Source organism: Toxorhynchites rutilus, chromosome 3 (assembly GCF_029784135.1).
Source record: "Toxorhynchites rutilus septentrionalis strain SRP chromosome 3, ASM2978413v1, whole genome shotgun sequence".
Lineage (NCBI taxonomy): Eukaryota > Metazoa > Arthropoda > Insecta > Diptera > Culicidae > Toxorhynchites > Toxorhynchites rutilus.
In genome coordinates this window covers 200,581,445-200,602,514 of record NC_073746.1, presented here as the reverse complement: position 1 = coordinate 200,602,514, position 21,070 = coordinate 200,581,445, and the positions used below count along the sequence as shown (strand labels likewise).

Sequence of the window (21,070 nt, the reverse complement as noted above, 5' to 3'; positions counted from 1 at the left end):
CAAATAAAACTTTTTTTTGTGGTTCATCCATTTAAGAAAATCAACATGATCATATTGTGATATTGAAATATATTGATATCGCGGGACATTTTCGTTTCTTTTGCCAAATGCGGGACGTTTCGCGGGACGGAATCTTACGCAGGACATTTTGTTGAAATGCATTGTTGATGGGTTAGATCAGGTACGACTTATCAGCCAAATGTTTATGGGCGAAAATGTGATGATTAGAAATTAAAAAAGTTTATTATTTTTGTAAATGTTCCATGAAATATATATGTATATTTTTTATTATAATCGTTTATGATATCATAGTGCTTCGCTTCAAGGCGTACCGATACAATATTCTGTTGGATATATTGCCATTTTTCTTCCCTGTCATTATGTATAATGTATGCGAGATTGCATTAGTTATTCAAAAAAAAAAGAATTTTTTTATCGATTTTATCGAAAGAACAAGGAATTAACAGTTTAAGAGTTTTTTATCGGAATTTTTGTAATCACACTTTTTACCTCTGTGTATGCACTCAAACCATACTCTCCGTTTTCACGGCCATGGCCGGACATTTTATAACCTCCAAAAGGCGCTTGTGCCGAGAGAACATTATACGTATTGACCCAAATAGTTCCCGCGCGTAATCCTTGCACTAAATAGTTCACTTTATCGATATCCTTAGAGAAAACAGCAGCAGCTAAACCATACTCGGAATTATTTGCACGTTCAATGACTTCATCCAATGATTTAAAACGAATTAATTGTTGAACTGGACCGAAAATCTGTTATATACACAAAATTTACAAATCGTAAGTACATAAAATTCGTGATACTCCAACATGTCTGAAAAGTACCTCTTCTTTGGCTATGATCATATCATCTTTAACGTCAGCGAAGACTGTCGGTTCAATGAAATATCCTGGAAGTCCTTCGTATTTACTGCCTCCAGCAACCAGTTTTGCACCCTGTTTTACACCGCTATCAATCATGCCTAAAATTTTATCGTACTGCTCCTGGTCCACTTGTGGTCCATGCTCGGTTGTCAAATCGAATGGATTACCAACGGTTCGTTTTTTGGCACGTTCAGCACTACGCTCGACAAATTCATCATATATTTTGTCCTCGATGAAAGTACGAGAACCCGCACAGCAACACTGCCCCATGTTGAAAAACAAACCAAAATGAGATGTTTCCACAGCGTGCTTCATATCGGCGTCAGACAGTATAATGTTAGGACTTTTGCCTCCCAATTCCAATGTAGTTTTTTTAAGATTGCTCAAGCCAGAACCTTGCTGTATTTTCTTCCCAACTTCGGTAGAGCCCGTGAATGCCACTTTATCTACATCATTATGCTGCACAAGAGCCGCACCTGCATCACCGAATCCAGGAACAACATTGATTACGCCGGGTGGAAATCCTGCTTCCTTTGTCAATTGTGCCATGTAAAGTGCAGTTAAACTCGTTTGCTCGGCTGGCTTCAAAACAATGGTGTTTCCGGTGGCTAACGCCGGTCCAAACTTCCACGCAGCCATCAATATTGGGAAGTTCCACGGAATAATTTGCGCACATACGCCTACGGGTTCGTGTCTGGTGTACACAAAAAATTCTCCATCCATCGGGATCACCTTGCCATGGTTCTTATCGGCCCAGCCGGCGTAGTATCGAAGATTGTTAATCGCCATAGGAACATCCACATTGTACGACATAAAGTAAGGTTTCCCATTGTCCAAAGTTTCCAAGCTCTAAAAAAATGAGGGACAGGTTCATGCTGGTGAATTTAGAAATTTTGTTTTAAACGCTAAAAGTTATGTCCAAAATACCGTTCAAAATATACGTGAAAATAACTCGTATTACAGTGGTTTGATATGTTGGTTGAGTACTCGATGTAAAGACGCCGAAACGTATTCGCTCCAGGCGTTTGGCAGAAAATATCATGGCGGTAAAAGATTTGTGTTGAAACGTTGGACCGAGTCTACAACGAATTCCTTGACCTGCAAACGGAGATCGAAAAGTATGATGACCCTGAGAAGTTTGAGGAGCATATGCAAGAACGAGCAACGTTCGAGGCGCGACACTGTTCGGCTAAAGGTTTTTTATTGATGAAACGTTCCATAGATCCCAACCAAGCATTGAACACGTCTTTTACAGCCAATCATCCTCCTCCAGTAAATTTCCACCTGCGATTACCCAAACCTTCCAAAGTTTGACGGAGATTTGTCCAGATGGCTTTCCTTCCCTGATACGTTTACATCCATGGTCCATTCCAATGCGGATATTCCGACAGTAGCGAAGATGCAGTACCTCTCACAGTCACTGGAAGGAGAATCACATAAGCCATTCGAGTCGACCGATATAAGTGCGGATAGTTACGCTCTAACTTGGGACGCTTTATTGAAGCGTTACGATAATAAACGTTATTTGAAGCGTCAGTTATTTCGAGCTTTGTATGACCTCCCGCTACTCAAGAAAGAGTCACCCCAAGAGCTGCATGACCTGGTTGATGACTACCAACGGCATGTCAAGGCTTTAGCGAAGCTGAATGAACCAGTCATCCACTGGGACACACCGTTAATCAACCTGCTAAGCTACAAGCTGGATTCAACAACCCTACGAGCCTGGGAGGAGAAGACTAGTAGCGCTGATGACATCACTTACGAGGAGTTAGTTGATTTCCTGTACCAGCGGGTCCGAATGTTGAAGTCCGTCGTCACAGATCTGCAGCATCGTTCTACTCAAGTCGGCCAAGTCAAGGTGGCCGGTTCCACACCAATCCAGAAGAAACCATTCAAGATGATATCCAATTCCGCCACGACCGAAACTAAGAGTTCCATACCGCAATGCATTGCTTGTCCAGAGAACCATTTGTTATTCCAATGTCCAGCATTTTCCAAGATGTCCGTCTGTCAACGCAGGGAACTGGTATCCCCAAAACGCCTATGCTGGAATTGTTTCCGTTCTGGACACCAAAGTAGGAATTGTACATCCAAGTATGATTGCCGAAATTGTCACCAGAGACACCACACGCTGTTGCTCGAATCTGCAGTCCCGAAAATACAATTTACTCCAGTTGTCATGTCTGATCAGTCATCCCAGCAACCGAATCCACCCACGTTGACTGTTGTCGAATTCCCTGGATCAGCGAATCCGAATCCCCAAGTGAGTTTGTCGGCGCAGTCTTATCAATCTACTGTCCTATTGGAAACGGTTAACCTCCTTGTTGTAGACCAGAATGGCAAAGAGCATCCTGCTCGCGCGCTCCTAGATTCGGGATCAATGTGCAGCTTTATTACGAAGAAATTATCCAATGTACTCAACCTCCGCTACACGAAAGTTGACATCGCCGTGCCTGGAATCGGTGAAGCATCGAAGCAGATCAAGCGCATGTTGACTGCTACGATTAAATCCAAGTTGCTTTCGTATAGTACAACTCTCGATTTCCTGATTTTGAAGAAACCCACAGTATGCCTGCCAACTACGCCGATTGATATTTCCACGTGGCACTTCCCTGATATTCCGTTAGCCGACCCACGGTTCCACATCCCAGCCGACGTTGACATGATTGTCGGTGGAGAAGTATACCATGATCTGCACACCGGTTGTAAAATTTCCTGCGGCGAAGGACAACCTGTATTCGTCGAGACCTCGTTCGGATGGACTGTTTCCGGGAAGGTAGTCATTCAATCACCCAAAGTTCCACGCGTTTGTCATCTCACCACTGTAGACCGGAACCTGGAACAAGCCCTCCAGAAGTTCTGGGAGCTAGAAGCTGTTGAACTCTGCTCCATGTTATCCGCTGAAGAAAAATTATGTGAAGAACAGTATGCCACTACCACCACTCGCGAGTCGTCGGGTCGTTACGTTGGGCCTGATTCTCGAATACACTTCACGGTGGAAACGAAATAAACGGCACGCCATTGAACTACGTTTTACGAGTTAGTGAAGTGAAGTAATTTGATATTATAATGATAAATTTAGTGGAAAACTAATCTCGAATCCAAATGTCGACACCGTACCGTTGTCATCTCGGATACGTTTCATTCCGTTTCCACCGTGAAGTGTTTCGAGAATCAGGCCCGTTGTGTCCTTGCCACTCACCCGCAATCCGCTCGTCACCCTCGGCGAATCCCGTTCAATCGCCGAGCGTCGCTTCTTGAACCTTGAAAAACGACTTGAGCGAGATCCAACAACCAAAGCTGCCTACTGCCGCTTCATGGAAGAATACGAACGCCTAAACCACATGAAGAAGGTCGTGGATCCAGTAGACGAAACCAAGCCACACTGTTTTCTCCCACACCACCCGGTGTTTAGGTTCGTAGGTTCGAGTTGTGTTCGATCATGCTGCAAGACGTCTTCTGGATTCTCTGTGAATGACCTGCAACTAGTTGGACCCGTCGTTCAAGATGATCTGATGTCGACATCCGATTCCGCATCCACCAAATTGCATTCGTCGCCGACGTCGAAAAAATATCAGCTCATCCTCTGGCGCTCTAGTCCAAACCAACCAATTGCTACGTACGAACTGAACACTTTAACGTACGGTTTCGCGTCATCACCATTCTTAACTACACGTACCCTTCAGAAAATTGCGCAGGACGCTAGTGATATCTATCCAGCCGCAGCCGCGGTAGCCCAGAAGGATTTCTACGTGGATGATTTCCTGTCTGATGCCGACACCGTTGAATCCGCTATCCCAATACGCCAAGAAATGACTGCCATGCTTTCAGCAGCAGGTTTCCCGCTGAAGAAGTGGGTTTCAAACTCACCAGAAGTTCTAGTTGATATCCCCGAAGAAGCTAGCTTTTGCACCTTACCATGATCTCCAGGACGATCAATCCGTTTCCACACTCGGACTCTGGGAACCGATAATCGATATGATGACTTTCAAGGTTCAACTTCCACTGCAAGCATCTGTTCTAACTAAGCGGAAGATTATGTCGTACGTGGCGCATATTTTTGACCCACTTGGCCTGGTGGGACCAATCATAATTATCGCTAAACTCTTCATGCAGCGTCTATGGGCATTGAAAACCGAAGCTGGAGATTCCTATGAGTGGGATCGTCCTCTTCCTCCACGTTTGCAATCCAAGTGGAAGAAGTTCCACGAAACGTTAGATACTATCGCATCTCTTCGAATTCCACGCTGTGTCCGTAGCAAACGCAACCTCATTCCAACTTCATTTCTTTTCCGATGCCTCACACAAGGCTTACGTAGCATGTTGTTATATCCGCTCAGAATCCGCTGGGGTTGTTCGCGTCCAATTGCTGACGTCCAAGTCCAAAGTTGCACCACTGGCCAAACAACAAACCATCGCACGTCTGGAGTTATGTGGCGCAGTACTCGCATCCAATCTCTACAAAAAGGTGACCCATTCCATTCCTAAACCTGCTGAAGTCTTCTTTTGGACAGATTCGTCAACTGTATTACATTGGTTGGAGTCTTCGCCGTTCAGATGGAAAATTTTATTAGCTAATCGGGTGGCCATGATTCAAGAAGCTACAGAATTCTGCCACTGGAACCATGTTTCCGGAACATCCAATCCAGCTGATCCTCTCTCTCGTGGCGTCAATCCAATCGACCTCAAGCAACATCCCCTTTGGTGGAACGGTCCGACCTGGTTATCCCTGCCACCATCCGAGTGGCCTGTTAACGAAATGCCATCCCTTGACCCACAAAGGATGTCGGAGGCCAAAACCAACGTAACCATGATAGCCACACTCAAGTCCAACTTTTCCGACAAACTATTCAGCCGATACTCCTGCTTCAGCAAACTTCGTCGATCTATTGCATACTGGATGCGATATTTCCGTGCCCTGAAAGCCGCCGTCAAGAAGACCATCATCGAACCTTTCGAAACCTTAACAACTGACGACCTCCGTGAAGCAGACATCGCCCTTTGTCGGCTAGCCCAACGCGAATCGTTTCCAGAAGAATTGTACAATTTTATCTCCGGGGAACGCATTCCTACATCGTCACCATTGAAGTGGTTGCAACCGAATGTCAGCAAGGAAGGTGTCATCCGAGTTGGTGAAGACTCGGTAACGCCCTCCTATCCGAAGATGTTAAGTTCCCAATTGTCCTTTTGTCGAAGCACCGGTTATCCGTCCTGCTAGCCAAGTACTTCCACCATATGCTGCTCTATGCCGGTCCCCAGTTGATGCTTTCTTCGATTCGCCAGAAATTCTGGATCATCGGTGGTCGAAACTTAGTTCGCCGTACGTACCACCAATGTCACACGTGCTTCCGCAACAAACCCACCCTGGTGCAGCAGAGTATCGCCGACTTGCCTACAACAAGAGTGACTCCGACCAGACCATTCGCCCTATGCGGGATTGATTACTGCGGGGATTACTCCGGGCTCCTACTACAGCGTACATCGCAATATTTGTATGCTTCGCTACGCGTGCCGTCCATATCGAACTTGTATCTGACATGTCAACACCGGCTTTTATGGCCGCTCTTCGCCGTCTCGTCGCCCACCGTGGAAGGATGGAGGAAATTCACAGCGACAACGGCACCGCCTTCAAGGGCGCAGCAAACGAACTGCACAGACTCTACGCCATGTTAAAATCCAATCAAAACGAACGAAAACAGATCCTCGACTGGTGTGCAGAGAACGAGATTATCTGGCGTTTCATCCCTTCGCGAGCACCACACTTTGTGGAGGGCTGTGGGAAGCAGCCGTTAAATCAGCTAAGCATTACCTGTTACGTGAAATCGGCAACGTAAACGTTGGCTACGAGGACATGTGCACTTTATTGGCCCAAATTGAAATGTGCCTGAATTCGAGGCCCCTGGTTTCAATTCCAACCGATCCTTCGGACCTGGAAGTTTAAACTCTAGGACATTTCCTGATTGGAGCCAATTTCCAAGCCGTTCCGGAAAATAACCTTTGCGACATTCCGGATAATCGTCTGACGCACTTTGAGCTTGCCCAGAAGCGATTCCAACGAATCTGGTTCAGATGGGCACCAGAATACCCCCAGCAACTCCAGTCACGCACTACAAGGTCCAAGTCGTCAGTAACCATCACACCAGGTACCGTCGTGGTGATCAAAGCCGATAATCTACCGCCAATACAATGGCCGCTCGGGAGAATCATTAAGGTACATCCGGGCAAAGACGGAGTGGTACGTGTCGTCACCCTGAAGACGCATCATCCGAAGCAATCGTCAGACCTGTGGCGAAGATTGTGCTGTTACCGACAGCAGAGAATCATCATCTTCTTCTTCTTCAATGGCACTAACGTTCCTAGAGGAACTCCGCCGTCTCAACGTAGTATTACTTGCGTCATTTTTATTAGAACTTAGTTGAGATGTCTAAGCCAAATAACACGCCTTGAATGCATTCTGAGTGGCAAGCTCTAGAATACGCGTGATCACAGTGCAAGTCGGAGGAAATTTCTTTGACGAAAAATTCCCCCGACCAGAACGGGAATCGAACCCGAACACCCGGCATGTTAGTTATGACGCTAACCACTCGGCCAAGGAAGCACCATCATCCATCAGCACCATCAGAATCATCATCCGGATCATGAAAAATAAGACCTGGTAGAGCACGCCAAAATTTGCTCGAAGCCTTCGTGGGAACCAAAGCAGGTAATTGCGGTTCCAATACGTATCTTTATCCTGTCAGGTCTACCTGGTCTTTTCAATCCCTAGATGACGAAACCCTGGCCTACTTATACAAATCTACACCGAGTTTCAATGCCCGGCGAACCATAACAAACCGATCGTTGCCGGCCAATCACGTGCTTCTGTTGCGTCTCCACAACAACTGAGACGAGTCTCAAACCTTTAAATATTTAGTTTAAAAACAACGATAACATTGTTTAATAATAATATTGAACTAGATAAACCAGTTCAAGGTGGCCGGAATGTTGAGGTATACCATGATCTTTCCATTTTTTAATATTGTAACTGTAAGTAGGCTATGAGATATATATTCGCTTGGAAACCGACAGAAATCAGACGTCTTTTCTTTTCTCGTGAAGAAGCCAGAAGAAAATCGAAAATTTGGAAATTTTTCGTTTTGTGACGACATCTCTCAAGTTTCTGGAAAACCATCCAATACGCAGCCATCAAATCCATTCTCGACGGTGTGATTCACCACAACAAGACTTCTTTTGGGCCGTCGCATACTGACGGTGGAAAACCCTTCGATCAGGAACGGGTAAGCCCCATCAATCAATCTACGAAAACTGTAACGAAAATTAAGAGTTTTCAAATACATATTGCGCAGAATCGTTCGTTCGATATATGTTATAATATATACCGTTAGATTGCATTCTTTCTTTCAACTTGGTTCCCGTGGATGTTGTATGCAACACAAGATTGTGTGCAATAATTCGTTCTATCAAACAAATTGGACATCCAGTCATTGTGTAGGAATAAGCGTGATGTAGATGGTAGAGTGGGTTAGTAAGATGGCCAGGGCTCTGCATAGTCATAGTCAACTGAGGATAGTCAGCTGACTATCTGACTGACTATACCCATACTAATGCGGGCGCTACACGATTCGTCCAACGTTTCACTCGAATGTTGGACTCAAACATTTGACTCGATGAATCGACAAATGTTGTGACGAATGCGATGCTACACGGTGAAGTGAATGTTCGATTCAATGCAATCGGTTCAAACAATCGGCGAGTATTTGGATCGAATGTTTATTGTTTTTATTTACCATTAAAAACGTTAGGAAACTGGATGACAATGCGAGTATTGAAATTGCTGCCGTAGCAATTGTACTGATATCGGGCTGTAAATTAAAAATGGTTGAAATCAACATTATTAAACTGCAATATTTTGAATTTTATGAATCAATTTCATAGTTCCTTCATCTAAAATTTGTAAACAAACCAATCTGTCAAAGATAGATTCGGACGAATCGTGTAGCGGTGTATCGAATGTCGTCGAGTGTCAAATCAACGAATGACAAAAATCCTTTGACTCGTGCCACTCGCGTTGGAAGGTAATCCACAACGAACGGATTACCTTCCAACGCGAATATTCGACACTCGACATTGGAGGTTCGTAGCTCGTCAGTCGACTACACGATGCGTCGAATCATCGAGCGTCCAGCGTTCGAGGGTGTTCGTAGCATCGTGTAGCGCTGGCTTAAGTTAGTAATGACTTTTGGCTTCTTCACGCAGTCTCTCCGCCAAAACGACTAAACAGCCAGTCGGGCGTTTAGTCTCTATCTCCCTCTACCGACTCGACTATATCATTTCATTCTTCCCAGTCAAATTGTCCTCATCGCATTTTGAAGTGACTTCCCCCAAAACGAATTCGTTCCTCTCTTTCTCTCTCCCATGTACGTGAGCATGCACCGATGTTTGAGTTCAACGTGGTTTGAAATACGCTACAGGTGAGCTAGATTCTTTTGTATCATACACGAAAATTACTCACACGTATAAAATAGCATCAGTGTGTATACGCTGTTTTGCACGCTCATACTAACGCGAGGACCTTTATAGCATACTTGATAAATTTCTAAGTCGTTGGTTTGAGTTCACGATGGGTAAACCGTCCATTGATGGGGTAACTTCTTTTTTGCATCAGAAATCATGTTTTCGTTCCTCTTTATATGGACGAAAAAATAATATTGCGTACGCGGTCACGAATTAGGCTAAGGTTACTTTGGATCGGAGTACGCACGATAATTTGATTGTACGAATGGAAACAAACAATTTTGTCCGATAGAAGCTGACGAATTCGAACGAAGCAAGGAGGAAGCAATGTAACCACACCAATACAACTCAATGTGGTTGTTCACTTTTACTATTGCATACAATTCGTACGACCACTTTTCTGCATCCAGTGTCACGCCGCCTTAGTGTCAGGGGGGAATGGAAGTGTGGATTGAAGTCAATTGAATGAAGAGGCAGATTCGTATTCATTTGTCGAGTCAGTTAAAATAACCACTGACTGGACCAGTTCACCAGTCATCCTCGCTAGTCAACGCTAGTCAATTCATTTTCTAGTCAAGTCACCTTTTGTCGCCGGCGAATGCCGAAGCAGTTCCAGTCGAAGTGAAGCTACTGAGAGTAGAGTCGGTCCTCATTTTTCACCTTCGAAGATTTCGGGCCCTGAAGATAACTGTTCTAGAACATACTTCACGGTGGAAACGGAATGAAGTGTATCCGCGACGACAACGGTACGGTGTCGACATCTGGATACGAAATGATTGTTCCACTAAAACTTATTATTATCAAATAAAATAATCTTCAAATACAATTTTTGTAAGATTATTTTTTTACACAACGATAACAAAGTTATCCATTCACATTGAACACTAACTTGATACGGAGAAGCTAATTTTCATTCATAATTTCTATTTTAAAGGTGTTAATTCTGGCTGAAAACCAGTTATTATCTTTGACGCTTCACTAAAGTGCAATACACATGCAACGTCCCGTCATCGTAAAGTCAACGTCGTCAACGTAAAGGAATGAAATGTCAAATATTCTCCCATGGAAATCGTATATCAGCATTCACATACTCAATCACCGACAACTTTGACGTCGGCAAAATAAGTCCAAGAGAATAGTAGACGGGACGGTGACGGTGACGCTGTATGTGTAACACACTTAATTCGTAAAACGTAATTCAATGTTGTGTGCACCCGTGGCCGAGTGGTTAGCGTCTGACACTATCATGCCGGGTGTTCGGGTTCGATTCTTGTTCTGGCCGGAGGATTTTTCGTCGAAGATATTTCCTCCGACTTGCACTGCGGTCACGCGTATTCTAGAGCTTACCCCTCAAAAAACATTCAAGGCGTGTTATTTGTATGTTATTTGTAAGTATTAATAAATGACGCTAATTAATCCATAGGTTGAGACGGCAAAAGTTCCACAGGGAACGTTAACGCCATTCAAGAGGAAGTTCAATGTTGTATCGTTCATTTCGCTTCCATCGTGTAGTGTGTACGGGAATAAAGCCCATAGTCTGCAAACGAGCATTATTTCACCGAAATAGCTACTACAAACGGCTCTTTTCCGGGCCATTATTTGGAGTTTCAAGAGATTTCTGCACAATGAGCCCTAATCACCCTAAACATCCGGTCTATCATATAATGAACAAGTCAGGGAGACTCTTGATAGCCTTTCGCACAAAGCGTCTACTAACAATAATCTGCGAAGACACAAATGAACGTTACATGAATCAATGTCTAACAACGATACATTGTCTAACTACAAAGATGCTGGATACTAAATCTAGTTCTTTTCGAGCAGCACGTCTAAAATACGTTAATTAGCTTACGCTAGTGTATACATATCTACCGACAGTCTAATTTATATCTATCTAATTTTGTCGATTCATACCCCTTTTTCATATTCAAAATTTTTGATATTTCTGAAAAACAGTCGTGAAATTTGACATTGTTCCGAATCCTCAGACACCACAGAAAGGATTGTAACATATTCAATATTTGCTGACAAATAAACTTATTATCAGTTTTACCGCCAAATATACACGATCTCTTTCCATCAAATCTGCCAACTTGTAGAGTAGCTGTCCACGTTTGGAAGCATCCATTCTTCGCCATGGTGAGCCGAGTCTGTGGAAAATAAAAATTGTGATCCCATTTTTGTGAGAATTAATTTATCATTATAAAATTGATTCATTTTAACATAGCCTAACTGAATGAAATTTATATAAATCTTCGGATAATTCATTCTTAACACTTACTTGAAAGCTTCGCGGGCTGCAGCAACTGCTGCATCAATATCCGCCTTTTCGCCCTGTTGAACTTCCGCGATGATTTGTTTGTTCGAGGGATTGGTCGAAGTAAATATTTTCCCTCCGGCGCTTTTATGCCATTCGTTATTTATAAAGATCTGCAATGCATAAATTTGCCGATTATCGTTAGCAAAAGTTGTTAATGGTTTCACATACACCCGTATAAAGAATTTCCGGTGCAGTTTTTGGAGCAGGAACAGACGAATATCTCACAAATTGGGACCGGATGCCTGATTTTGGAAGACTTTTATAAAATACTCGAAGCATTTCTGATTAAAAATAGAAGTAAAATAAAACACACAATTGAGAAATAATATACTTAAGTAGTTTTTGTGAAAAATTGTGCACACGGTAAACGGATTATTTGTTGATATTATATAGATATTCAGATATTCAACGTAGTGAAATCAAATTTTATTGTATTTATTCCGTTATGAGTAATCTTCAATAGCGTAAACATTACTTATCATATTGAAAACAAGAATTACCTAAATAATCTTATCATACAGCTCAAATAAGTGGTCATCAACTGTTTTCGTTACTATACTGGACACCAAGATACTACAAGGTGGAACCAAGGCGCCTAGAAGTATATACTAAGGTGGGCCAACTTGCTAAAACCCAAGGCGTATAATAAGGTGGAACGTTATGTCAGAACTGCTGTTCAGCCATTACTTGAGTTCGAATTGACAGCGGCCAAACGAACGGCTAGAGTTTTCCGAGGAAGAGGATAACAAATGGCATGCAATGAGGAGTGCATGCCGCTATGTGTTTGCTGCGCATAAATGTTGGTTTTGTTTACGCTGTTGGCATCATTGTAGTGTTTCGGTGACTGCTGCAAGTTATTGTCTGCATTGCTGTTCTACGGGACGTGAGGGTTGTTGCCGTTGCTGCTGGGATTGGAAACTCAGCGATTGTGGGAGCTTTGCTAGTGGGTATATAAAAGAGGTGGCTCTTAATAACCGGTGGGCTTGTGCCGTATTGCTTTAGCTGAAGACTCGCCTGATCGTTCGGGTTGTGAGACACAACAGCTAGTTCGATTGAAACCAGCCCAGCGTAGGTATATGTTGGTGGGGACCGCTATGTAGCATAAAGATTTGATCTACTTTGTTTATAAACAAAAAAAAAGCCGCTGTCATTTTTCATCCCCTCTCGCATCATCCATGCCTTATCCTCATACTGTCGAAAACGAACCACCTGTCAATTCCAGCTCCTTGCTAAAACCACTCTTCAGCCATCTTGGAAGTCTACTGTGTTTTGTTTGTAAACAAAACACAATACGCTATTGTCGAAGGTCGCTCGTGATCAGTCTGTCTCTTTCCGGCTACAAGCAAATAATTCCCCTTCTACTTTCTTCCGTGCTGTTTTCATATACCGCTCCCCTAACCAACTTAGTGACGAAACGGCCTCACCTAGTACCATAGACCCGTCTTGGTATATACTAAGGTGGGCCAACTTGCTAAAACCACTCTTCAGCCATCTTGGAAGTCTACTGTGTTTTGTTTGTAAACAAAACACAATACGCTATTGCCGAAGGTCGCTCGTGATCAGTCTGTCTCTTTCACGCTACAAGCAAATAATTCCCCTTCTACTTTCTTCCGTGCTGTTTTCATATACCGCTCCCTTAACCAACTTAGTGACGAAACGGCCTCACCTAGTACCCAAGGAGCCTAGAAGTATATACTAAGGTGGGCCAACTTGCTAAAACCACTCTTCAGCCATCTTGGAAGTCTACTGTGTTTTGTTTGTAAACAAAACACAATACGCTATTGCCGAAGCTCGCTCGTGATCAGTCTGTCTCTTTCACGCTACAAGCAAATAATTCCCCTTCTACTTTCTTCCGTGCTGTTTTCATATACCGCTCCCCTAACCAACTTAGTGACGAAACGGCCTCACCTAGTACCATAGAACCGTCTTGCTAGTACCATAGACTCGTCTTGGGTGGAACCAAGGCGCTTGTATAAATGTATAACAGGTGAAGCAACATCATCACTTCAATAAGAAGGGGATTACGGTTTGTGGAGCGGGGGTTGTTTGTTTTGTTATTGCTAGGATACGCCATTTTCACATTTTCACATGCGAGAGTAGTGGATGAGAATGAAATTCTACAAAATCATCCCTTCTTTTCCACATAAATTCGCGAAAGCCGAACATAGTAGGCATCGTTCGAATAAGCGCCGTGGCAGTTTGTAGAGAGCCGCCGGCAGCTGTTTGTAAACAATACCGACAGCAATTCCAATATGGCTGAAAGTGCATTTCATATGATTGTTTCACCTGGTATATATAGAGGCGCCTTGGGTGGAACTGTGGATCCTTCATGTGTGCGCAATGTGTGCAGGGATGCCAGGTTTAAAGATATGTCTTCATTTTGAAGACATTTGATTTTGTGAAGACATTTTGAAGACATTATGAAATATGTGAAGACATTTCAGTATGATAGCTCATGTGAATTTTTGAGAGATATTATTTTCATAAATTTCTATTGACCGGAAAGATAGTCAATAGAAGTAGGGCTTTTGTATCAGTGTCATTCGATCGCTTTTTTATCAGTGTCACTTGTTTACTTTTGTTCTCAGTAATCAACAGAGACTTTTGCCTCGGGTTTTTTTAGTGTTCAACTAGCAACAATCACTCCTTTGATAAACCTCAATGGTTATGATATCGCCACTGCGCAAAGCTAGTCTCGAGGTCATTCACTCGCTTTTTTTTTAAAAAACAAGCAGAAAATCCACAAGTATATAGAATGAATTCAACACAAGGCATTTTTAATGTCTCTAGAAGACATTAGTTCATTTGCACTAGAACATTTAAATGATTGTGACATTGTATTTTTATAAATTTGCACCCATATTATACAATAGATTAACTTAGATCTTTCAAACCACCACTTCACAAAACGCAGGTTTTCCAGTTACACACCGTTTCAATAATCAGTTTTATGGATAAGGTTTGAGCTACATCCAAAAAATCTGAAATAATCAAATTGAGTTATCACAGTTCCGTTTTTGTGGAAAAACCGGGGCGATATTCACCCAAACAACGGTATATCAGGCTAATTATCATTTTTTAAACTCATGTTCTCAGTTCGCAGTTCTGAAATATATTCTTTGTTCACATTTATCGAAATAAACTTCAAAACCTCAAGGCAAGTTTAGTGAAATGCGCTATATAACAATGTCAATTAATATAAACATTGAATAAGCTATCAAACTTTGTCCAAAGTTATGCTATGAATTTCAGTTTTTTCGATAATACCAGGGACAGACATACAGCTGTACTTGCGTTGTACGTGTACAGCGTTGTACAGGTACCATCGTACCATGACAGACATACTTTGGTTGTACATTGTACCGTATGTCAAACTAAAAATCAGATATTTTTCCAATTTCCAATTTACAGCGATTGTACCGAGTTGCTTGCATGGTTCTAGCGCTGTACATGGTGACAGACATACAATTTTCGAAGTACAACGCAAGTACAGCTGTATGTCTGTCATAAGTATAAGACTGTGAAGACATTTGAAGACATTTTTTCGTACCATGTGAAGACATTTGAAGACATTTTTACGTACAATGTGAAGACAAAAATCACCTGGCATCCCTGCTAACCACTCCTGTCCCAAAGTACGTGGAATAAGAAGATAGTCTACTCCCTGCTTTGTTCAAGTGTGGTAGGCAAAGGAAAAAAGCAAGAAATAGTAATAAACCATCGATCGAATCTATATAAATTTAAACATTTTTTAATTTTTCAAATTATAATACAAGAACTGTCTCCAAAAATGTTTCTGTGTGGTGTGCACTTACTGTACAACTAATGTTACAGCAACTGAATGGTCAAAGCATATGTCAAACTGCCTTCAATCGACAAGCGATAGTCGACTGCGTCAGCGACAACCGGTTTCGCCGAGCACAGAGAATGCCGCCATCATCGGTCCTCTTACAGATAACGGACTTCGACGAGGTAAGACGTGTTTCTCGAGTGTGCTGGTTGATTCTTTACTTGCTGTGGATTTCACATTGGCGATCCTGCCAGCCATTTTTGGTTTACTTTAACGTAGAATGACCGGGAAATAGTTGTTTTAATTAAATTTATTTAATTCGCTGAATGACAAATAAAGAAAAATCACCCAGCATCATTTATAGTACGCCATTTTTCATATTGCCGTATGCAATATTTGTTTGAAAAAAGTGAAAAAGTGTTTGTCAAAGGAATACGTTGATGCCGTTGATGCATCCCGCTTAGATAGGAATCAGAAAACCTATGAGAATTAGTGGCAAAGTAAGTCCACAGTGTTCAAAGTGGCGCAGTAAGACCACAGCGTTCGGAAATCCTTGTTTTCAAAGGTCAAAGTGGCACAGTAAGACCACAGTGTTGAAACTTCAGCGTTGGAATTCAATGTTTCGAGAGGACATAGTGGCACAGTAAGACCACAATGTTGAAGGTGGCACAGTAAGACCACAGTGTTGAAAGTGGGATAGTAAGACCACACTTCATAAAAAAAACTCATCGGCATAGTAACACCAAAACAATTGTTTGAAAACGTACATTCGCAACAAATATCGTTTAGTCAATGTGGCATAGTAAGACCACAGGAATTGCGGGAGTTTGGTTTGAACGACGATTGATTGTTCGCTGGATTTTTTTTTTTCTGAAAGGCTAGTTTAAAAGTTGTTTCCTCGGCAGAAGAAATTTGTTTAAGAATATGTTAGTGAACTCGCGCTTATTTCGGCGTTCTCGGTTTTCCGCGATTTTATTTTCTTTGCGTGTTTATTGTGTGTATATGTGAAATCAATATAGTTGGAACATGAAATTTCAACGAAAATGTTGAGATAGTGGCTATTAGTTTTGAAGGAAGCTGTGTGTAGAGTGATCCAACATTTTCCTATGCTTACAAATAAATAACCAGTTGTTTTGTTTGTGTAGTGAATCGTTTTCCGTTCAAGCGTAGCTACACAATGTTATTGTAACTGAAATGTATTAGTGTCAGTGTCGACAGCAAAAAGCAAATCGGAAAGAAAATCCAATTGGAAATTATTAGTACTGTTTGTTTTTGGTGCCGGCGTGTGCGTTTGGTAGTACGTTTATGTTAACATGAAATATGTAGGAGGATTTATGAATTTCGGAATGAAGCGATGTTCGGGATGTCAATAAAAATAGATAATGAGGGAAAATGTATTATGTTTTTAAGTTTTTACAACATAATGAGAACTGAGTGATTGTCATAAGCATGATTTCCTCTGCGTGTGATATGCGTAGTTTTGTTTTCACACAGCTACACTGATAGTACCTCGGCGCAGTGTGTGCGTTTGTGGTGTGTCGGTTTATAGAATTGAAATATGCACGCGCACTGAATTGCATTCGATTCGGGGGTTCATTTCGTCGTGTGGTAGATGCTAAGCGGAGCACCTTTTGCCTGCGTACGATAGCGATAGCGATAGCGCATGTTCGGCGCAGTTACTCCGTGTGAGCATATGAACTACACAGTGGAAATTGTCCATTGAGGGTAAGAACTTCTGGAACAACCTAAACCAAATGTTATAAGGAGCTACCAAATTTGTCATTTCAGTTAGCAGAATCTGAAGGGTTCTTACTACAAACATTTTTATTCATGAGATGTTAGACTTTTTTCTGGGAAGGGGGAAGATGTGTGGTGTGCACTTACTGTACAACTAATGTTACAGCAACTGAATGGTCAAAGCATATGTCAAACTGCCTTCAATCGACAAGCGATAGTCGACTGCGTCAGCGACAACCGGTTTCGCCGAGCACAGAGAATGCCGCCATCATCGGTCCTCTTACAGATAACGGACTTCGACGAGGTAAGACGTGTTTCTCGAGTGTGCTGGTTGATTCTTTACTTGCTGTGGATTTCACAGTTTCGAAATGATGAAATAGCAGTTTACTTAATTATTTTAAAATTTAAAACTGTAGAATTAACGCACCTGTACTATAAAAATAATGCAATCCGATAAGCAAATGTGTTGAGAGGTTATATCGAAGCAGTGTCGTTCCCGTTCCCGATCCATGGAGCGAATGCATGGGATAACTGAAAACGTCTCCGATTAGTTTATCTCATTCGAAATTATTCTGTTCCGGCATCGCGGGACGTGGTACTTCAACATTTCGCTGAAGTAAACAAAACCTGTTCAGTATGAAATCGATAAAAAACCACATAAAAACTTACTTGAACTGAAAAAGCGGTATATTATCGTGTTTACCGTCGGCACGACTTGCGATTTTGTCTCTTTTCAGGATTTTTGGAACTTTTAAAATCGAGAAATATTGAAAAAACTTCAGTACTTCGAACTAATTGAGGATTTGTTATTACTAACTTCGTTGTGTGTGTAACACATGCGCTCTCCGTGTGTATACACTGGAGAAATAGTTTAGTAAAAGCAGCTAACAAATCTTTAGTAGCAAAAACATTGGTAAAATATACACATTTTTTGTAAATATTACTAAAATTGCGTAAAAAAGATGTCAGACGCAATGAATGTTCCTACCAGGAATTCGTATATTTTACTTCATACCATTAGTAAGTTTGTTTTTATTGTCATACCTAACAACTGTGATGTGCGCACTTTGTCTTTTGTCTTTTGGAGACGAAGCGATTCGGAGGTAAGCACTTTGTTTTTATTGAATTCAATTATGTATTCATCTCCCCCGAGAATTTGTTTTCATATTTTCGGCGGGGAAAATTGACCTAATACCATTTTTTTCTTTTTTAGTTGACCTTAAAATTATATGCAGTACAATCATTCATCATAAACAAATCGGAGATAAGTATTCGTTTTTTTTACATCATTACATCAGTTACCTCGGTTGGGAAACTATTTTCATATTCCCGCCAAGGATAAACATCAGTTATATTCTATACATTACAACACTTTTGACCTTTTTCCTTGTCTTTACAGCTGGCATGATCCCAGACTCGTAATACTTATTTACCAAAAACCATCCAAGTTATGGGATTGAAGGTAACGGCGAGTTTGTCGCTAAGATTGGAATCTTTCTTCAACACATCATCGACCGTAAAAAACTTAAGGTGAACATACATAATTTATTGCATATTTAATATCATTAACATATGTATTTCTTTTCTTCATAGGGACACGAGAGAGCAAAATACGGATGAAACGTGCTCATTCTACCGTCACTCTGCTAATCAGCTGCTAATCAGCTAATGCAAATCAGAGCGATGCAGCAGGAAGAGGAACGGGAACTTGCTTTGGAAATGCTCATCAAATTGAGGTGGTTGAGGCTGCGATTAAAATTTGCCTCATGTACGCAGTTTATAGAATGATTCCAACGAGAATTATTGATGTTGTTTATAGAATAAGTTATTAGTATAATGTATTCTAAGTATGTAGAATTAAACGCAATCAAATACAATTTTTTAAATTAAAAATAATCATTAAAAAATATTGTCATTATCCCTGATGATTACTTCTCACAAATATGAAGCAAAATTTTCACTGTTATTGCACCAATGTTGGACCAACAATTTGTAGTTTGTTTGACATATGTGCCTACCATTCTTTTTTTGTAACATGTACCAATGATAAGTAGGGTAGAAAATGACTAGAGAATTGGTAACATGTACCAAAAAATTCGTCATATTTACTAAATTTTCCTCTCAGTGTACACAGGAGATATCCCTTACCTTCTATTCTATGTACTTTGCTCCTGTCCAGGGGCTAGACATCAATTGAATATAGGCTACCCAAAATCAAAATCAATATGGCGTCATTTGTTTACCAACAAATCATTTGGGAGGATTGAAAACGTTGAAATCACGGAGACATACAGCATACTAGTATTTATAACTGCATGAGCGATTTTCATATTTCGGTTTCACATGGAGGTGTTCACATTTAAGATGGAGTTTAAAGTTAGCCACTATTCGACTATATAACCGGACCGAGTTATAAGCAACAGTAATAGACAGAACCAAAATGTCAGTGAACCGCAGCAATATTGGGTACACTGGCAATGTAAGCCGGCCCTAGGGCATCCATATACTCAAGGCGCCTAGAAGTATATCCTAAGGTGGGCCAACTTCCTAAAACCACTCTTCAGCCATCTTGGAAGTCTACTGTGTTTTGTTTGTAAACAAAACACAATACGCTTGGGCCGAAGCTCGCTCGTGATCAGTCTGTCTCTTTCACGCTACAAGCAAATAATTCCCCTTCTGCTTTCTTCCGTTCTGTTTTCATATACCGCTCCCCTAACCAACTTAGTGACGAAACGGCCTCACCTAGTACCATAGACCCGTCTTGCATATACTAATACACTGCATTTGACAGCGTCAAACATGTCCGGGTCGCAAATGCAAATGCAAATGCAATAAATTAAGGTGCTTAACATACTACCAGGTGGGTCAAAATGTGAAAAAATGTGAAATATTTCGAATCTGTATTCTATGCAATACAGTATTAAGTAATATTGAACTAGAATTGTGTCTGATGATGATTTTATATTATAATGGCGAGTTTTTGTAAAAGTTGTGTGTTGTGACATATTTAGCCAAATGGTTAAGAGAGCATCGTGTTTTAAGTAATCGAATAACATAAGAATCTCCATTCAAATTTTAAGATTGCAAAACTGCCTTCTTTAAATTCTCCCGAATTTTACGATTGTTTCGAGTTAAATATGATTAGTGAATGGGCGCACTATAGTGTTTATCGCCACTAATTCTCAATCACTTCCCAATTCTCACCATCAATGACTGCTCTGTTTATTCCGTTCTCCTTCTGCATCTGTCAAGTCACCAACAGTCCGTGCAACCAAGGATCAATACTCGCAGGTGTGAATATGCGCATCTATTAAGATTGATAGAAATTGTGTAGCTATAAAAGTATTTATATAATAATGAACCCTACATCCCACCCTTTCTTTAAACAGTGGACCACGAATACTAATCAATACATCAGCATTAAATAGAACGCTTTTTAATAGGGAACATGTAAAATTTCGATCTAGCACTTCTATCCCTTACGGATCTTTCGTTACAGTTCATGTCCTTATTAATACGATGATCTTCTTTTTCTATTGATGATACTGGACAAAAAATCCAATTTACAGTAACTTGGAACAATGTCTTTTAAATGCATTTCTTCTAATTTGCATTCCGCTAGATAATGATTTCAATGTAACATTTGCTCTGACTTACTTCAAATTTGTGTGAATTTTCTGGCACTCTGGCACTTACTTTGTTTCTCTTTTTCATTCGACTAAAACCTCAACACCAACTTGTATTCCACTTGGTATTGTCTATGTCTTCTGATGTCTGCAAGCTCTCCCCTCCCCTTTCACAATTCGATCTCGATTCCTGATCTA

At 41.3% G+C, this 21,070-nt stretch overlaps 1 protein-coding gene, 1 long non-coding RNA gene and 1 pseudogene across 5 annotated transcripts; 1 reads left to right on the top strand and 2 right to left on the bottom strand.

Annotated features, from left to right (window-relative positions):
- Window positions 1–240: 240 nt before the first annotated feature.
- LOC129775751 (aldehyde dehydrogenase, mitochondrial) lies at window positions 241–17,848 on the bottom strand. Of its 2 annotated transcripts, none has more exons than XM_055780819.1 (6): window positions 17,674–17,848; window positions 11,888–12,000; window positions 11,681–11,829; window positions 11,453–11,549; window positions 847–1,734; window positions 241–774 (listed from the first exon to the last, which is right to left on the bottom strand). In XM_055780819.1, exons 1-6 carry the CDS (start codon window positions 17,768–17,770, stop codon window positions 469–471), a joined length of 1,650 nt encoding a protein of 549 aa, XP_055636794.1. In that variant the 5' UTR covers window positions 17,771–17,848; the 3' UTR covers window positions 241–468. The 2 variants fall into 2 exon arrangements, with proteins under 2 accessions (XP_055636794.1, XP_055636795.1); XM_055780820.1 differs by lacking the exon at window positions 17,674–17,848 and adding an exon at window positions 12,220–12,370.
- On the bottom strand, window positions 14,186–14,410 carry LOC129780940 (U4 spliceosomal RNA; annotated as a pseudogene).
- On the top strand, window positions 16,956–19,177 carry LOC129775752 (uncharacterized). 3 transcript variants are annotated; one of them, XR_008743005.1, is made up of 4 exons: window positions 16,956–17,234; window positions 17,298–17,550; window positions 17,984–18,776; window positions 18,840–19,177. It is a non-coding gene; the product is annotated as an uncharacterized LOC129775752 (long non-coding RNA). The 3 variants fall into 3 exon arrangements; XR_008743006.1 differs by having other exon boundaries at window positions 17,298–18,349; window positions 18,460–18,776; XR_008743004.1 differs by having other exon boundaries at window positions 17,298–18,776.
- The last annotated feature ends 1,893 nt before the right edge of the window (window positions 19,178–21,070 follow it).

Bases quoted from the DNA above. Each gene is read 5' to 3' on its own strand.
- LOC129775751 (XM_055780819.1), bottom strand. From the start codon at position 17,770: ATGCATTCGCTCCATGGATCGGGAACGGGAACGACACTGCTTCGATAT. The intron at 12,001-17,673 runs GTGCGTTAATTC...ATTTTTAATCAG, and splicing joins GCATTATTTTTATAGTACAG to AAATGCTTCGAGTATTTTAT. The intron at 775-846 runs GTACTTTTCAGA...TGTATATAACAG, and splicing joins TGATCATAGCCAAAGAAGAG to ATTTTCGGTCCAGTTCAACA.